Source organism: Bos indicus x Bos taurus, chromosome 22 (genome assembly GCF_003369695.1).
Source record: "Bos indicus x Bos taurus breed Angus x Brahman F1 hybrid chromosome 22, Bos_hybrid_MaternalHap_v2.0, whole genome shotgun sequence".
Lineage (NCBI taxonomy): Eukaryota > Metazoa > Chordata > Mammalia > Artiodactyla > Bovidae > Bos > Bos indicus x Bos taurus.
The window spans coordinates 17,982,898-17,999,359 of NC_040097.1; the positions used below are offsets into that span (position 1 = coordinate 17,982,898).

At 50.0% G+C, this 16,462-nt stretch overlaps 1 protein-coding gene across 7 annotated transcripts in view; it reads right to left on the reverse strand.

Moving 5' to 3' along the window:
• Positions 1-541: 541 nt before the first annotated feature.
• Positions 542-16,462, reverse strand: part of FAM107A (family with sequence similarity 107 member A) — a 92,437-nt gene continuing 76,516 nt past the window's right edge. For 6 of the 7 annotated variants that reach the window (XM_027522396.1, XM_027522397.1, XM_027522395.1 and 3 more), the window contains 3 exons: positions 5,720-5,894; positions 3,713-3,869; positions 542-3,214 (listed from right to left, as the gene is read on the reverse strand). In XM_027522396.1, the coding sequence (XP_027378197.1) occupies positions 3,107-3,214; positions 3,713-3,869; positions 5,720-5,894 (440 nt within the window). In that variant the 3' untranslated portion in view covers positions 542-3,106. Of the gene's footprint in view, positions 3,215-3,712; positions 3,870-5,719; positions 5,895-8,771; positions 8,942-16,462 lie in introns of those variants that run through there. The other variant, XM_027522402.1, reaches the window with a different exon arrangement.

The window sequence follows — 16,462 nt, forward strand, 5'->3', positions numbered from 1 at the left end:
CCGGGGAAGAGCAGGTGAAAAGGCAGGGCCTGCAGGGCTGGGGCGCCTGGCTGGAGCTGGGTGAGGAAGGGGAGGGCAGTGGGAAGTGGGGCAGAGGGGAGAGAGCGAGCAGGACGCACAGGGCCTTCTAGGTCACAGGAAGGACTCAACTGGGAGCCAGACGAGCGGCGCGATCTGCCTTAGATTTTAACAGGATTTTTAGCATTTCAGCTGCTCTGTTACAGGCGGTGGGGGGCGGGGGCCCGAGCAGGTGGCGTCCCCCCCACGTGGCGCGTTGCCTGCCACAGAGCAGCCTCTTGACACATACTTAGGATGTGTGAGTCGGTGATGCCCAGACACCTGTTCGCAGACCTGTGCCGTGCAGGCTGCCTGGCAGAGGTGCAGAAACAGGTCCCTGCCACTGTCACTGGGGGTCCTGATCCAGTCGGTTTCTGATGACAGAGGGGAATCTGAGTTTCAGGACAGTCTCCAGGCAACTCTGGGCCGCAGAGCTGGGCTTCTGTTAGGGATGTTTTTCCACAGAATAGAGACCGACCAACAGTAGCTTAAACAAGGGGCATTTATTTGTATTTACAAGAATCCTGGAGGAGGGTGGCTGCCGGCATTGGCTTGGTCACAGGACAGTCAGGCCCGTGTCTTGGAGATTCTCTTGGCCATTTTCTCATGGTAGCAACATGGCTGCTGTGGCTCCAGGCACCTCAGCCTCGACGAAGCAGGGGAGAAGGGAGGGGCAAGGGCGTGTTACCCACTCTGTCTCTTTTGTCAGAAAAACAAGCTTTCCAGGAGCCCCTGTAGACTTTGTTGTAAATGTCGTGGGCCATACCTGGTCACGTGGTCGCCCCAGGCTGCAGCGGAGGCTGCACCAGGGAGACGCTAAGTCTGCAGCCCCGACTCAGCCCCTGCCGTGGGAGATGGCCAGAGAGGAGTGGGGATGGAGCGCTGGGCGGGAACAAGGGTGTCTGTCAGGCTCCGGGGCACCGTGGTACTCGCGGTCTGTTCTGATACTTCCGGGGCTTTGTCTCTGTGCCCTGCTGCCCCCGTGGAGCACCTTGGGGCCCACAGTGAACCCCCAAGCATTCCCTTGGGGGCTGCTCCATCCTAGAGGCTCAGTCTCGTTCTCCTCACTCATCTGAACGACATGGGGCGACTTCTTTGGGGAAGTGGTGGTCTTTACTCAGGGGTTGTGCATTTTTAGCATGACTCTTGCCGGACAGACATGTAAAAACAGCATTCCCTCCTTCTCACCAAAATGGTCACATTCAAGAGCCTTTTAGCGCCTCCCTCCCTCCCCACACGCAGCACGTCTACATTCATGCCCCTCAGCTCACACAGGAGAAGGATGATGTCTCTGGTCACCCTCCAGCCACCCAGGTAGGAGTAACACCAGGGCGGTGTCCCTTCCCTCCCATCTTCAGTCCAGGTACCAGACTGCATCCCAGCAGCAGCTCTGTCCAGCAGTCTTGGTGGGCGGGGTGGGGGGTAAAAGGAAATGCCTTTTTACTAGTGCCCTGTTACCTTGAACGATGGGTTTACAAAGCCAGAGAAAGAAAGAAAGATAGCACTAAGTCGTGTCCGACTCTTGCGATCCCATGAACTGTAGCCCACCAGGCTCCTGTGACCATGGGATTCTCCAGGCAAGAACACTGGAGTGGGTTGCCATTTCCTTCTCCAGGGGAGCTTCCCGACCCAGGAATTGAACCCAGGTCTCCCACATTGCAGGCGGATTCTTTACCGCCTGAGCTATGGGGGCAGGGGTTTTATTCTTCAGGGGAAAAGGAAAAGGCCTGATGGGTCTCCAGATCTTTAAATATGGGACAGGAGCGAAAGTGCAAACATTTGGTCCGTGCTGGGAGGCGAGTTCTCAGAAGGAATGGGTGAGTGAACCCACGGAGTTGGCCCCGGTGACAGATCGAGTCGGGCGTGGGCCTCAAGCGCACTCAGCAGGACCAGTGTGTCAGGGTGGGGCTGGGGCCTCAGACTAGTTTCTTATGTTTTCCAAAGCCTGTTGAAAATCACTATGTATTTGCTTTTTGTAGGCTTTGGGGACAGGTTCTTTTTAAAAAAGTTTTGTGAATTTTTTGGCTAGAATTGCATGCATCTCTGGTCACATAACCAACACCATTTCCTAGCTAGGGGTGTTCCCCGGCCCGGGGCCCCTGGGGTGGAGGAAAATAAAGAGCGCCTTGGGGCTGTGGAGGCGGATGGGAATCTCCAGGATGGGGGTCCCGGGAGCTGGGAGGGCTTTTATTCGCCACCCCTGGATGCTCCAGCCTTGCCAGGGACAGTGTGAGCCTCAGCGCGGCGGTCCAGGAGCTTGTTAGAAACAAGATTCTCAGCTCTCACCCCAGCCTGCGGGATCAGAAGCTGTCTTCCAGCAGAGGGCCCTGGTAATGCACAGGCACAGTAAAGTTCACACAGCGCTGTTCTAACTTCCAGAAGCGGAGCAGCTGCAGCCCTGGGCTGCTGTGGGTACAGGGTCTGGACGGGGGAGAAAAGCGTGGAGGGAATGAAGGTGAAGCGGTGGGGAGAGGCTGGCAGACCATCCGCAGCTGTCTTTGTTAGTGTGCGTCAACCTTGGAGGGCCTTGGGCCGCCCCACCCGTCCTGAGGACAGGCCATTCTCCCCTCAGGCTTTCAGGGTAGGTGCCCCCAAGATGCTCTGCTTAGCTGCCCCACACCTGGCTGCAGAGACCACAGTAGGGCAGCTCTCTGAGACCTGGGCTGTCCAGAGAAGCAGGGCCCCATGGGGCCTGGGCAGAATGGACGGCTCGTCCAGCCAGAGGGGCACCTGTCCCTTCTCAGCTCTGCCTGAAGCATCTTGGCAGGGCTCAGCAGCCCCTCAAGGAGGGAGCCTGGGGAAAGTTCCCTCAGCAGCGGCTGCTTCTGGGAGCAGGAGCGATGAGCGCTAGAGGGAAAAGCCTGCATTCAGGATCCCCCATCTTCTGGGGGTCAGGTGGGGGGCTGCCCTCTGGGGAGATGCGTTTTTCCAGGAGCAAGCATGAACACCGCAGAGCCGAGTCTGGGGGTCAGGGCTGCCAGGTACAGTGGGGCTGGAGGGCATAGGGGCCAGGGTGGGCTGCCGGGGCGCTGGAGCTCCGGAGCCAGCTCTACAGCGCCCTCTCTCCACTGGTCAAAGTGGTGATTCTCCGCAGGTTTTCCCTGACTTTAATGAATTCAGGGGCATGGTCCTCTTCCTTTTCTGGTGGTTTCTCCAGCTGAAGGAGAGAGAAGCAGAGATGTGAGGTGGGTGGGCTAGGGAGATTCCCACTCAAAAGCCACCGGGTTTGGACCCAGGGTCCTCTCTGGGGAAACAACCAGGATCAGTTCTGCCACCAGCTTGGAAGCTGAGGGGACAGAGCACGGGACTGTTCTCCCCAGGAAGCCTGCTTCAAATTGCAGACCTCAGCTGAGCCCTAGGTTCCTCATTTCTCAAATGGTAACTCCACTGGGCTCACAGGGCAGCTGTGAGAAGATAATCGGAATCAGCGTGCAATAGATTGGGCCAATGAGAAAACCCATTCAGAGAGGGGAAACCACTGGTCCAAAGTCACACAGCGAAGGGAGTGGCCGAGTGAGGACGCAGGCCAGGGTGGACTCTGGGTCCAGTCCTCGTCTGGCTCCGCCTCGTCAGCTGTGACTGCAGGCCGAGCGCCTCTCTGGGCCAGCGGGTAGTCTTGGAGGAAGCAGGGGCTGGGTCTGGGGGCCCTACCCACCTGGTTCAGCCTCTGCTGCCGTCTCAGCAGCTCCTGCTCAAAGGGGCACTGCAGCCGCTTGGCCTCCAGCTCCTCCTTCTTCTTCTTGATGAGCTGGTTCCGCCGGCGGTGCTCCAGGACACGCTGCAGCTCGGGCTTGCTGTCCACGCCCAGGCCCCTGGGGAGGAGGGAGGCGTTAGGAGACTCCCACCGCCCCGCACCCGGGGCTGCAGCCTGCACTGACAGCAGCCAGTACCTCGTGCCGTCTGGTAGCCCAGGATGGGAAAGCATTACTGTCCCAGCGTACAGGGAGGGGGGGGCCCTGGACTTGAGTGAGACTCCAGTCCACGTCACAGGTGTGAACAGACTGAAGGAGGATCTCTACCCCAGCCTGTCTGAGTGCAGAGACCAGGCTGTAGGATATTAGTGGTTATTTTCTCAGGGTAAGTTTCTAGAATTGCTAGGTCAGGCTCTCTGCAAAGATTTTGGTTACATGTTCCCATCTGCTCCTTAGAAAAGGTTATCCAATTTATAACTTTTGTCAACAGTATTTCAGAGCCTCTATTTCTCCTTACTGTCCAGTCTTCTTGTATTGCAGACTCTGGTAGGCAAGAAGGGTCTGGAGGAGCAGCTTGGAGATGGGTGCCAGCTGCTTTCATTTGTTCTGTGAATTAACTGTACCTATCTTCTGTTCATTTTTTCTTTATGGGTTTGTAAGAGATAACGTACATATTTTTGTCATTTATATTGCAAACATTTGCCCTGATTTGTCTTTAGGCTTCTGTTTTTTAAACTGTGGTGATTTTAAAAGGGACGACTCTAAAAGGGATCTTGACGAAGTACTTACAATACACAGTCAACCCTCCGTTTCCACAGATTGAATTCGTGGATACCGGGGGCGGGCTTGTGCAATGCCACTTTATACAAGGGCCTTGAGTTTTGGGGTTCTGTTGGGAGGGGGTCCTAACCAGTCCCGGCGGATACAGAGAGACTAGTGTAACCAAGGGGCAGGAGGACAACATGGATAAAAAATGAGATCTGCTGGACGGTATGTTAGTTGAAAATAAGGACAATCACAGCCGGCGTCAATACCAAAAGCGACCACTAGAGGGAGCCGCGGAGGCTTTGCAACCTGACCCTAGGGAGGGATGCTCAACCTCCCTCTCCCCTCGCCCATGCATGCTCAGTTGCCTCAGTCGTGTGTGACTCTTTTTGCAACCCCATGGACTGTAGCCCGCCAGGCTTCTCCGTCCGTGGGATTTTTCCAGATAAGAATACTGGAGTGGGTTGTCATTTCTTCCTGCAGGGGATCTTCCTGACCCAGGGATCAAACCTGGGTCTCTTGTGTCTCCTGCATTGGCAGGCAGGTTCTTTACCACTGTGCCAGCTGGGAAGCCTGCCCTTCACCACAGTCCCTCAGTAACCCAGTAGTCCCAGGCCCAACACCTCCAGCCAGCCTTGCCCACTGCATGCTCCTGGCCTGCCTGCTCCACTCGTACCTCCTCTACCACGGTGACACCCAGCATTGGGACCCTTCACAGGCCCACGTTCTTCAGTCTCTCTGAGCTCCTCCAAGTTCCTCTGCACTCTCACATTCTCATCCATCTGCTGCTCGTGGCCAGTGCCGACCTCTGACACTGGCTGACTCCCACCCACCCTTCGAGCCCTAGCCTGAGGCATCACTTCGTCCTTGGAGCCCAGGCTGGTGGCTCCTCTGGGGTTGCAGGCCATTCGTGCCTCCCTCAAAGCACCCGTCCCACCATCTGGTCAAACATCTGTCTGCTCTGTGAGGGCAGGAACTGGGTCCCATTCCTCTGTGTACCCCCAGGTCTGGGCACAGTGCATCCATGTAGCAGACGCACGTGGAGGGCAGGCACCTGTGGCTGACTAGGCGGGATTACGAGGCTTCTGGACCTCCATGGTGTCTGCTGCTGACCACACGGGGCACCCTCAGACCTGCCCCGTCTCTCACAGCCCCAGGGTGGCTACCAGGCCGGCCTTTCACAGCGCGGGGGGCTCCTCTCCCACCTCCTGTGGTTCATGAGCAGCTCGCGGTGCATCTCCTGGTGGTTCCGGGAGGCCTTCACGGGGTTCAGCAGCTTCTTGGGCTTGATGAGCTCTGGGTTCCATTCTCTGTGTTCTGGCCGGGCCATCAGGCCTCCGATGTCGGCCCGCTCCCTCTGGATCTCTGAGTACATGGAGGCTGTGGAAACAACACAGCAGGGACGGGTGAGCTGGTCAGATGAGCACACACAGCCTCAGCCATTCTCGCGGCACAGCTGAAGGGCAAGGCTTTTGGTGTTTGTTGGGATCTTAGCAGCCCTGGGGAAGCTACCTGACTTTCCGAGCCTAGGTTTCCTCATTTGTGAGAATGAAATAGCCTGTGCCCAGGGTGTAAGGATTGGGGATCATGGCTGAAAAGTGCTACTGGATCACAAAGTAATGGGTTGACACATGCAAATGTTTTTGACCTTTGAGGAAAAAAAATTTTTTTCCCTCCTGCAAGAGGAATTCTGTTTGAGTTTCTGTTTCTCAGGGAGCTTGTATCAGAGACAGAAAAGACATATAAAAAGAGCCATCTGTACTTGTTAAAGGTAATTTGGTAAGTGCAGTGATGTAAAGAAAACATCACCCCATATCTTCCTGTCTGTAGTTTCCTCACAGACGTGTCCAGCTTTTCAGTTTCTCCAGATCAAAGAGAAGGGTGTGAAATCCCAGGACTGCCATGTCTAATTACAAAGGGATGCTTGTCATCTTTTTTTTTTTGGTTGTCATCTTTAATGCAGATGTCTGCCTTCTTCATGGCCTCAGTTCCACCACAGTAGCTTGAAATGTCAGTGCGTCTGAAATCTGGCAGAAGGGCTCACTTCTCTCCAGGTGGGCTCCATATCCTTGAAATGCCCTCAACCAAGCAACTATGAGGGTGAAGGTAAGAGAAGAGAGTGTGTGGGGGTGTGTGCGCATGCATGTGTGTGTGAGAGAGACTTAAAATTCCTCTAGAGAGTGACCCAGGCTGGCTACGAGCTGCATACAGTATTTTGAGTGAAACTTTAGGCCCTGGTTCTGACCTCTTCATGGGTCCTGTTTTTCTGAGGCAGAGCCTCTACAACATACTAGGCGTGGCAGTGTCTGGCTTGGTAATTGATCATGAAACCTTTGAGGTTGTACAGATGAGGAAACTGAGGCTCAGGGAGGTTGGTCTCAGGGAACCAGTGCCTTAAGGCCTGAGGGCTCCACGTTGGAGCTAAGGGGGCGTGTCTGCACTGCGCACACGAGGCTCTGGTTCCCCTCTTTAAACACCAGCCACAGCGGTGTGTATGCACCTACCCCACTCTCCCAATTCACCCCCCAGACATATTTACACTACTGTACTACTGTGTATATAGCACAGGGGGAAGAGAAGTACAGTCTGTTTATAGGAAAAATATCAACCTTAAGAATGCATTCCAATATACATTAGGTGCAGACATATACTGTTTGATTCTACCTGTGTGATAGCTAGAATAGTCAAATTCATAGAGTCAGAAAGTACACTGGTTGATTCCAGGGGCTGGGGACAGAGTTTCAGATTACAAAGGTGAAAAATTCAGGTGATGGATGATGGTGCCCGTTGCACAGCAGCGTGGATGTATTTAGTGCGTCTGAACTGTACAGGTAAGTATGGTTAAAATATATATTATGTGACTTTCATGACACCAACCACCATGTTGCCTGTGGACAGGCCTTTACTTCTTCCCTACCTCTGGGAAGAGGATGATGCCATTCTCTGCATGATGAACAGCAGTTCTCCAAGTAAACTAGACTGGGATGGAGGTCCGTGCAAGAACCTAGAGGTGGGTAACAGGTTCGGGGGGTGGGGTGGAGAAAACAGGAGGAGAGGGTTTGATGGGCTGTGAAGTGCAAGGTGATGTGTTAGGGAATGTGGGCATCAAAGCTCTACTATGGGGTGCTGTTAGGATGACTAAGTGAGACCCCCTTTGTAAGATGCTGGGAAAAGTGTTATATTTTGGATGTAGACAGACCGTGTCAGAGCCTAGAGCCATGGTTGCCAATTTTCTTCAATTCCCATTCTCAAAACCATGTCTACAATGAGAATTCTAATTTTCTCACTTCCTTTTTCATAAGGCTATTGATTTTCAGGTGTATCCTTAATTTGGGGGGCCTTAAAAAATGACCGTGGTAGTTAAAAATGGGCACTAGACAAACAGTTGGCTGTATCAGCTCCTTCCTCCTCTAAAAAATGTGGGTGGATATTCTCTTAGTCTGAGATTACGTTGTCTGGGAGCCAACGCATTGAGAGTATCTTGACTCAGATTGGAGTTTGGAGAATTTTCCCCATTTCTTCTGCCTTTTCCCATTATCAAGTCTCACCAATCCTTTATCTGAGTAATTGCCAGCCACTCTCTTTCCTTCCTCTGTCTTCAACACAGGCTATTATCACAACATGCTTAAAATAAGTGCTTCCACTCCTCAGCTAGTTGTCCTGCTGTTAGTTCCTGTATGTGCCCAGAGCTTTATAATTTTCATCAGTCACACTGTCTTGAAATCAACTAACTATGGCACCAAAGCAATGAGACAGGAAATAAAAACAAATTATATAACTTTGGGAGAGGGCAGAGTTAATATCTTCTTTGTAAGATGTCATTATTTATACCCAGAATTCCCAAATGAATTAACAGAAAAGCATTTGAAACTAATGAGGAAATTCAATAGTGTGCCCAGATTCAAAGCAAACAAATAAAACCAAGAGGTTCCTGCGTAACAGGAACGACCGTTGGGAAAGTACACAATCACACAATCACTCATTTATCCCACAGTATGTTGGAGTTCCTGTAATTTACCAGGTAGGGTGGTAGAGATGAACTACGCAAGCAAGGCTCCGCCTCCCCCAGAGCTGAGATTCTGCGAGGGAGGCAAAAATAAACGATTGCACGTGGAGAGGAGCAAACGCAGGGGGCTCACCGGAGGACCTCCTTCAGCCAGGTGCAGCGGGAGGGCCTCTCGGCAGCTGACCTTTAAGAGCTGAGAAGAAAGAGGGAGGCTGGCGGGGCAGAGGAAACAGCCTGTGTGACTCATGTACCTTGAACAAGCTCGGTCTGTTCAGGAAACAAAAAGGCACAGTGTGTCCGGAGTGGCGACGGAGCGGGGCCGTGTTTGGAGTGAGGGTGGACGGGTGGTTTCAAGTGGCAGAAAGATCGGGTTTGAGAAGGTCATTCTTGCCGCTGTGTGGGGAGAACCTGTCGGCAGGTTTGGGAAGTCTTTTATATGACTTTGCTTTTTTTTCCTTCCAATGGGCAGCCTCTGTCTTTCCTGTTAAATTCCAGAGGGAAAACATCCGATTGGCCGGGCTGAGGACCTTTCACCCCATAGGTCAGCAGCGAGCCAATGAGTGGGCTGCCCGGGGCCAGTCCCCCACCCCAGCGCGGCCCACATAGGATGCGCTTACTCGCGGGTCCTGCGTTCTCAGCTTGCACTGCCAGCTAAGTCGCTTCAGTCGTGTCTGACTCTTGGCGACCGCATGGACCGTAGCCTGCCAGGCTCCTCTGTCCATGGGATTCTCCAGACCGGAATACTGGAGGGGTGCCATTCCCTCCTCTAGGGGATATTCCCAACGCGGGGCTAGAACTCAGTCTCTGATCTCTCCTGCACTGGCAGGCAGGTTCTTTAGCATTAGGGCCACCTCCTGCAAATTATGTAGCCAGCCCTGCACCCCAGGTCCAATCAATGACGAGCTCTAGGCTTTTAAAACATATCAGTGGTGAGGTGTGGCAGATGATGATTTGCTGAGACCAGGGTGGTGTGGTGATTGAGGCCGGAGTCTGAAGGACGTTACTGGTTCTTCAGCCCAGACCTGCAAGCTGGGAAAACTGCCTGTGCCAGTTAATGTTCTGAATTCCAGTAAACACGTGTGAGATCCGTGGGTGGTGTGTGTGTCTCCCTGTCCCAGGATTTAGAGAGCTGCAGATCATCCATCCTGCCTTTAGTTTAACTAAAAGAGGCCTCAGACACAGTGGGGGAAGGAGAGGGAGGGACAAATTTAAAGAGTAACACTGAAACATATACATTACCATATGTAAAATAGATAGCCCGTGGGAATCTGCTGTGTGACACAGAAGGTAAATCGGTGCCCTGTGACAACCCAGAGGGGTGGGTGGGAGATTCAAGAGGGAGGGGACATATGCATACCGCTGGGTGATTCTTGTTGATGTATGGCAGAAACTACAACATTGTAAAGCAATTATCCTCCAGTTACAATTAAAAAAAAAAAAAAAGGTCTCCATGTAGAAGAGCCTCACATAAGTGCTGGAATAAAAGAGGCTGCTCAACAAAGCACAGGAGGTAGGCCAGGGAAATCCAGCTTTCCTGGGGGGGTTCATTTCCAGGGCTGCTCTGGCCTGGTCTCTCAGGTTGCTGGGGTGTCCTGAGCAGGGAGGTGGCCGTGATGGGGGCAGTAATGTGAGGCGAGATGAGCATAAGGTAATCTCTGAAAAGAGGTGAATTCTCTGAGGAGCCAGCGAGCCGCAAAGAGAACCTATTGAGAAAGTTGAGTGGCTAATGCATATCCTTCACTGGTTGTCAAAGTGAGAGGGAATGACGTTGGCGCCATTAGAACCTGGACTGAACGTTGGCTCAGCCCCTTCCTAACCTTGGGCAAGTGTCTGCAGCAGGAGTCCAAAACTCCAGCCTTTGGCTGAAACCCAACCCCTCCGGAACACAGCCATGCCCACTCATTACTTACTGTGTGTGACTGCTTCCTAGAGAACAGCAGTGCTGAGTAGGTGTGACAGCTGCTGTTGATCAGCACCCTTCTTCATGAGGTTGTTGCAAAATAAAGGAGGTGGTGCTTGGCTCGTAAGTGCCTGGCACTGAGTTGAGGACTCAGTAAGTGCCGGCTGCTGGGGCCTCTCTCTGAGTGGGGCCACCTCATTAGGTGTTATTAGTAATCACTATTAAAAGACCCCACTTCTCCAGTTGACAGCATCGACTGACTGACATATACTACCATGCATTAAACGGCTAGCAGGAAGCTACTGCATAGCACAGGGAGCTCCGCTTGCTGCTCTGTGATGACCCAGATGGTGCGATGGCGGGGTGGGAGGGAGGCTCACAAGGAAGGCGATGTATTATACATATGGTGATTCATTGTTGTACAGCAGAAACACACACAACACTGTAAAGCAATTATACAGTAATAAAGTATCCCACTTGTCTCCGATTGAGCTTTCGCAGTCTTCTTAAAAACTGTACTGGTCATTTGTGTTAGAATTTTAACAATCCACATACCACAGCCACAAGGGAGAACAGAGTCTTAATAAAGTAGGTGCACATTCTTCCCAGGTGCCATTGATTTCCAGTGAAGTACTGTGTTCACTTGGGCTAATATTTCTGCACTACTCTGACCATGAAAGGTAAAGAGTAGGCAACAGCCCTATTAGGCTAAGATTTCATTATACTGGAAAATGATTTGACAGTGAAAAAAAAAATACAGAAAAATCAGGGAAAGAGGAGAAAGTGAGTTGCCAGAAACAAACTGTTTGGTAGCATGGCTATATTTTGTTTTCTGTGCTGTAATGAAGTCTCATGAGAAACTGTCAATATTCCCACGGACCTGATATTAAAAAACTATTTTGAATCTTGTAAAGCCTTCATATATATGCTCCAATACAGAGGCAATTACCTTGTCCGGAGTACTGGCTTGTACATTTTAAAGTATTTCCAGACTGAGGGAGGTCAAGGGACTGTACTGGTTAAATCAGTTGATATTAACCCTGGCTGTATCATCCGAGGGACTTTAATAAATATCAGTGCCGGAATCCTCCCCCTGGATTCTGATTTAACTGACCTGGGAGGCAGCTAGCAGAGGACCTCAGACACCTAAGAGGACAAGAAAGATCCCCTGATAAGACAGGAGGTCGGAGGAGGAAGAGGAGAAGCAGCAGAGGGTGGGGAGATGGGCTGGGACAGAAGGCCAGCTTGGAGAAGAGCCCAGCAACCAGGCTGTGGCCGTCAGGACAGGGTGAGCGCCACGCAGGTGGTCGCAGTGTGACACAGGTGCCCACGGGGGCTGGGACGTGGAGTTTGAGAGCTGTCCGCCTCCTGGGGGGCCCGCTCGCCTTGATCCCCTGGGCCCCAGCTCCTTCCTGCCTGGTGGGCTCGTGTGCTCTGGAGCAGAGTCCAGTGGGAGGAACAGCTGCAGGGGGGTACTGAAACCACAGCCGAGCTTCCAGAGCAACCTCTGTCGCTGGTTTCCTAAATTGAATGCCTGTGAAACCCCTCAAGGAATTGTACTCCTGCAGCTGGAACAGGTCTGGCTTTTGCAGCTTCGGTCTCTGTGGACACACACTCATGGGGGTCGGGCCAGGCCGGAGGCTGCACCGCCTCCCTGGGTCCTGCAGCGGGCCCGGGTGCACGGCCACTGCAGTCCCGAGACGCGACCTCAGTCAGGGGACCCGCTCCCGGGGCCTGGTGCATAGGACCTGAGGGGCACCGGGGCCGATTGCTGGCACTCGCACAGTCATGGTGGGGCCAAAAGCAGTGCCAGCAACAGAGTGCTTGCTGAGTTCGCACAGCAGAGCTCACTCACAGGTGAACAGCTCCTGAGGAGGGACACTCAGTGGCTTCTCTCCCCGTGACGGTGCTCCAGTCCTGTCTAGGGGGCTCCACTCCCACAACTGGGGAGCAGACCCCACCCCTGACAGGGCAGTGACAACCAGAGGGCAGTTTCTGGTCACCACACCATCCCCAAACCCCCTATCAAGGGACAGAAGCACAAGCCTCTGGACCAATCTCCCTCAGCAGGGGATACACAGCAGAAGCAAGAAGAACCACAGTCCTGCGAAGAGGAAATATGATAGCAAACCAGTAACTGTAGGAAATGAGATCTGCTTTTGAAATTGAGAGACCAGGAGCTTAAAACAGTCTTGTCTGTGTGTGTGTCTTCGTGTGTATGTGTATGTATAGTGTGAGTGTCACTCAGTCATGTCCAACTCTTTGCAACTGCAGCCCTCCAGGCTCCTCTGTCAGTGGAATTCTCTAAGCAAGAACAGTGGAGTGGGTTGCCATTCTCTTCTCCAGGGGATCTTCCTGACCCAGGGATCGAACCCAGGTCTCTGCATCACAGGTGGATTCTTTACTGTCTGAGCCACCAGGAAAGGTATTGGGCGGGGGGGGGGGGGGGGGGGGGGGGGGGGGTGTAGACTGCTTTATCAAAAGCTCATGGGAAATGAAGCAAAAAAAAACAATAGGTACACACACACAAGAAAAAAAGCAACCCACACACAGCACTAAATATGGTCACTAAACCACAAGAGATGAGAACAATAAAGAGAAGAAAAAAACCTACAAACTCAAAACAATTAAGAAGATGGCATTAGGAACATATATATTTATATGCTCAGTGCCTCAACCAAAGACACAGACTGGCTGAATGGATACAAAAACAAGACCTGTACATATGCTATCTGTGAGAGAGGCACATACAGACTGAAAGGAAAGGGATGGAAAAAGGGTTTTCGTGCAAATGGAAATCAACAGAAAGTTGGAATAGCAGTATTTATATCAGACAAAATAGACTTTAAAATGAAGATTGTTACACAATAAAGAATATGCATAATGATCAGGAGATCAATTCAAGAAAAAGATATAACAGTTGAAATATACATAGCTCAGTCAGTGAACAATCTGCCTGCAATGCAGGAGACCCAGGTTCGATTCCTGGGTTGGGAAGATCCCTTGGAGAAGGAAATGGCAACCCACTCCAGTATTCTTGCCTGGAGAATCCCATGGACAGAGGAGCCTGGGAGGCTACAGTCTATGGGGTCTCGAGAGTCGGACACACTCACTACTAACATAAGAACACCTCAGTATATAAGGCAAATGCTAACAGCCATAGAATGGGGAGCTGACAGTGACACACCCTACTTACACAAACAGATCAGACGGACAGAAAGTTATTAAGGACACCCAGGCTTTAAATGACACATTAGATCAGACAGACCTAATTGTTACTTATAGAACATTCCATCCAAAAACAATACACTTTCTTCTCAAGGGCACATGGAACATTCTCCAGGATAGATCACCTCTTGGGACTGAAGTCACATAAAGCATGTTTTCCAACCACAATGCTATAGTATTAGAAATCATTCTGATATTACAAATCTAATTACTGTATTACAAATCAATTACAGGAAAATGTTAAAAAATACAAATACACTGAGGCTAAAAAGTATGTTACTAAGCAATCAATGCATCTTGAAGAAATCAAAGAGGAAATACAAAAATGTCCACAGACAAATGACAGTGAAAACATCCAAAACCTGTGGGATGCAGCAAAAGCAGTTCTAAGAAAGACCTCTAGAGCAACGCCATCTTACCTCAAGAAAAATCTCAAAAACCTAGCTTTATACCCAAAGCAACTAGAGAAAGAACAGTAAAACAAACCCAGAGTTAGTTGAAGGTAAGAAATAAAGATCAGAGCAGAAATAAATGACATAGAGTCAAAGAAAACAATACCGATGATCAGTGAAACTAAAAGCTGGTTCTTTGACAGGAAGTAATAGAAAATATGAACAGACCAGTCGCAAGTACTGAAACTGTGATGAGAAAGCTTCCCACAGACAAAAGTCCAGGACCAGATGGCTTCACAGGAGAAATCTATCAAACATTTAGAGCAGGGGTAACACCTCTCGTTCTCACACTGTTCCAAAAAGCTGCAGAGGGAGGAACACTCCCAAACTCATTCTGTGAGTCCACCACCATCACCCTGATACCAAAACCAGACAAAGACGTCACACACAAATTTACAATATCACTGATAAACACGTGTGCAAAAATCCTCAATACTAGCAATCATTTCCAACAACATATTAAAAGTATCATACATCATAGCCAAGTGGGATTTATCCCGGAGGTGCAAGAAGTTTTCAATATGTGCAAGTCAACCAGTGTGATACACTGTATTAGCAAATTGAAGAATAAAGATTATATGATCATCTCGTTGTTCAGACATGCTAAGTCATGTCTGACTCTCTGCAACCTCATGAACTGCAACACGCCAGGCTTCCCTCTCCTTCACCATCTCCCAGAGCTTGCTCAAACTTACATCCATCGAGTCGGTGATGCCATCCAACCATCTCATCCTCTGTCTTCCCCTTCTCCTCCTGCCTTCAGTCTCTCCCAGCATCGGGGTCTCTTCCAGTGAGTCAGCTCTTAATGTCAGGTGGCCAGAGTATTGGAGCTTCAGCATTAGTCCTGAAGCTGCAGTACTTCAGGACTGATCATCTCATTAGATACAGAAAAAGCTTTTGACAAAATTCAACAGCCATTTATGATTAAAAACTCTCTAGAAAGTGGCATAGAGAGAGCCTATCTCAACATAATAAAGATCATATATGAAAAACCCACAGCTAACATCATTCTCAAAGGTGAAAAACTGAAAGCATTTCCTCTAAGATGAGGAATAAGACAAGTATGCCACCATTATTCGATAAGTCCTAGCCACAGCAATCAGAGAAGAAACAATCCACATTGGAAAAAGAGTAGTAAAACTGTCACTATTTACAGATGACACGATACTATATATAGAAAATCCTAAAGATGCCACCAGGAAAATACTAGACCTAATCAATGATTTGTACAAAGTCACAGGATACAAAATTAATAAACAAATCTCTTGCATTCCTGTAACTAACAATGAAAGATCAGAAAGAGATATTAAGGAAACAATCCCAGTTTACCACTGTAACAAATAGAATACCTAGGAATAAACCTACCTAAGGAGGCAAAGACCTGCACGCAGATAACTTTGTAAGATACTGATGAAAGAAATAAATGATGACGCAAACAGATGGGGAGATTTGCTGTGTTCTTGGACTGGAAGAGTCGGTATTGGGAAAATGACTATACTACCCAAAGCAGTCTTCAGATTCATTGCAATCTGATCAAATTATCAATGGCATTTTTCACAACACTTTAAAAAAAAAATTTGTATGGAAATTCAGAACACCCAAGCAGCCTAAGCAATCTTGAGAAAGAAAAACAGAACTGGAGGGATCAGGCTGCCTGACTTCAGAGTTTACTACAAGGCCACAGGGGTCAAGACAGTACAATACTGGCACAAAAAACAAATACAGATCGGTGGGACAGGATGGAACGCCCAGAGATGAACCCAGGGGCCCATGGGCACCTCATACGTGACACAGGAGGCACGGAGTATACGATGGAGAAAAGACAGTCTCTTCAGTAAGTGCTGCTGTGAAAACTGGGCAGCTCCATGTAAAAGAACAACCTAGAACCCTCCCTAACGCCACTCACAAACTCAAAGAGGATTACAGACCTGAAGGTAAGGCCAGACACTGTAAAACTCTTAAGGGGAAAACACAGGCAGAACACTCAAAGAAACTGCACCAAGATCTTTTTTGACCCCCCTCCTACAGTAATAAAAACAAAAACAAACAAGTGGGGCATAATTAAGCTTAAAAGCTTTTTGCAGAGCAAAAGAAACCACAAATAAGATGAAAAGACACCCCTCAGAATGGGAGAAAATATTTGCAACCAAAGCAACTGACAAAGGATTAGTCTCTAAAATACACAAACAGCTCACATAGCTCAACATCAGAAAAACAACCCAATCAAAAAATGGGTGGGAGACCTAAATAGACATTCTGCAAAGAAGATATTCAGATGGTCAACAAACACGTGAAAAGATGCTCAACATCACTAATCATTAGAGAAATGCACATCAAAGCTACAATGAGGTAGTACCTACAA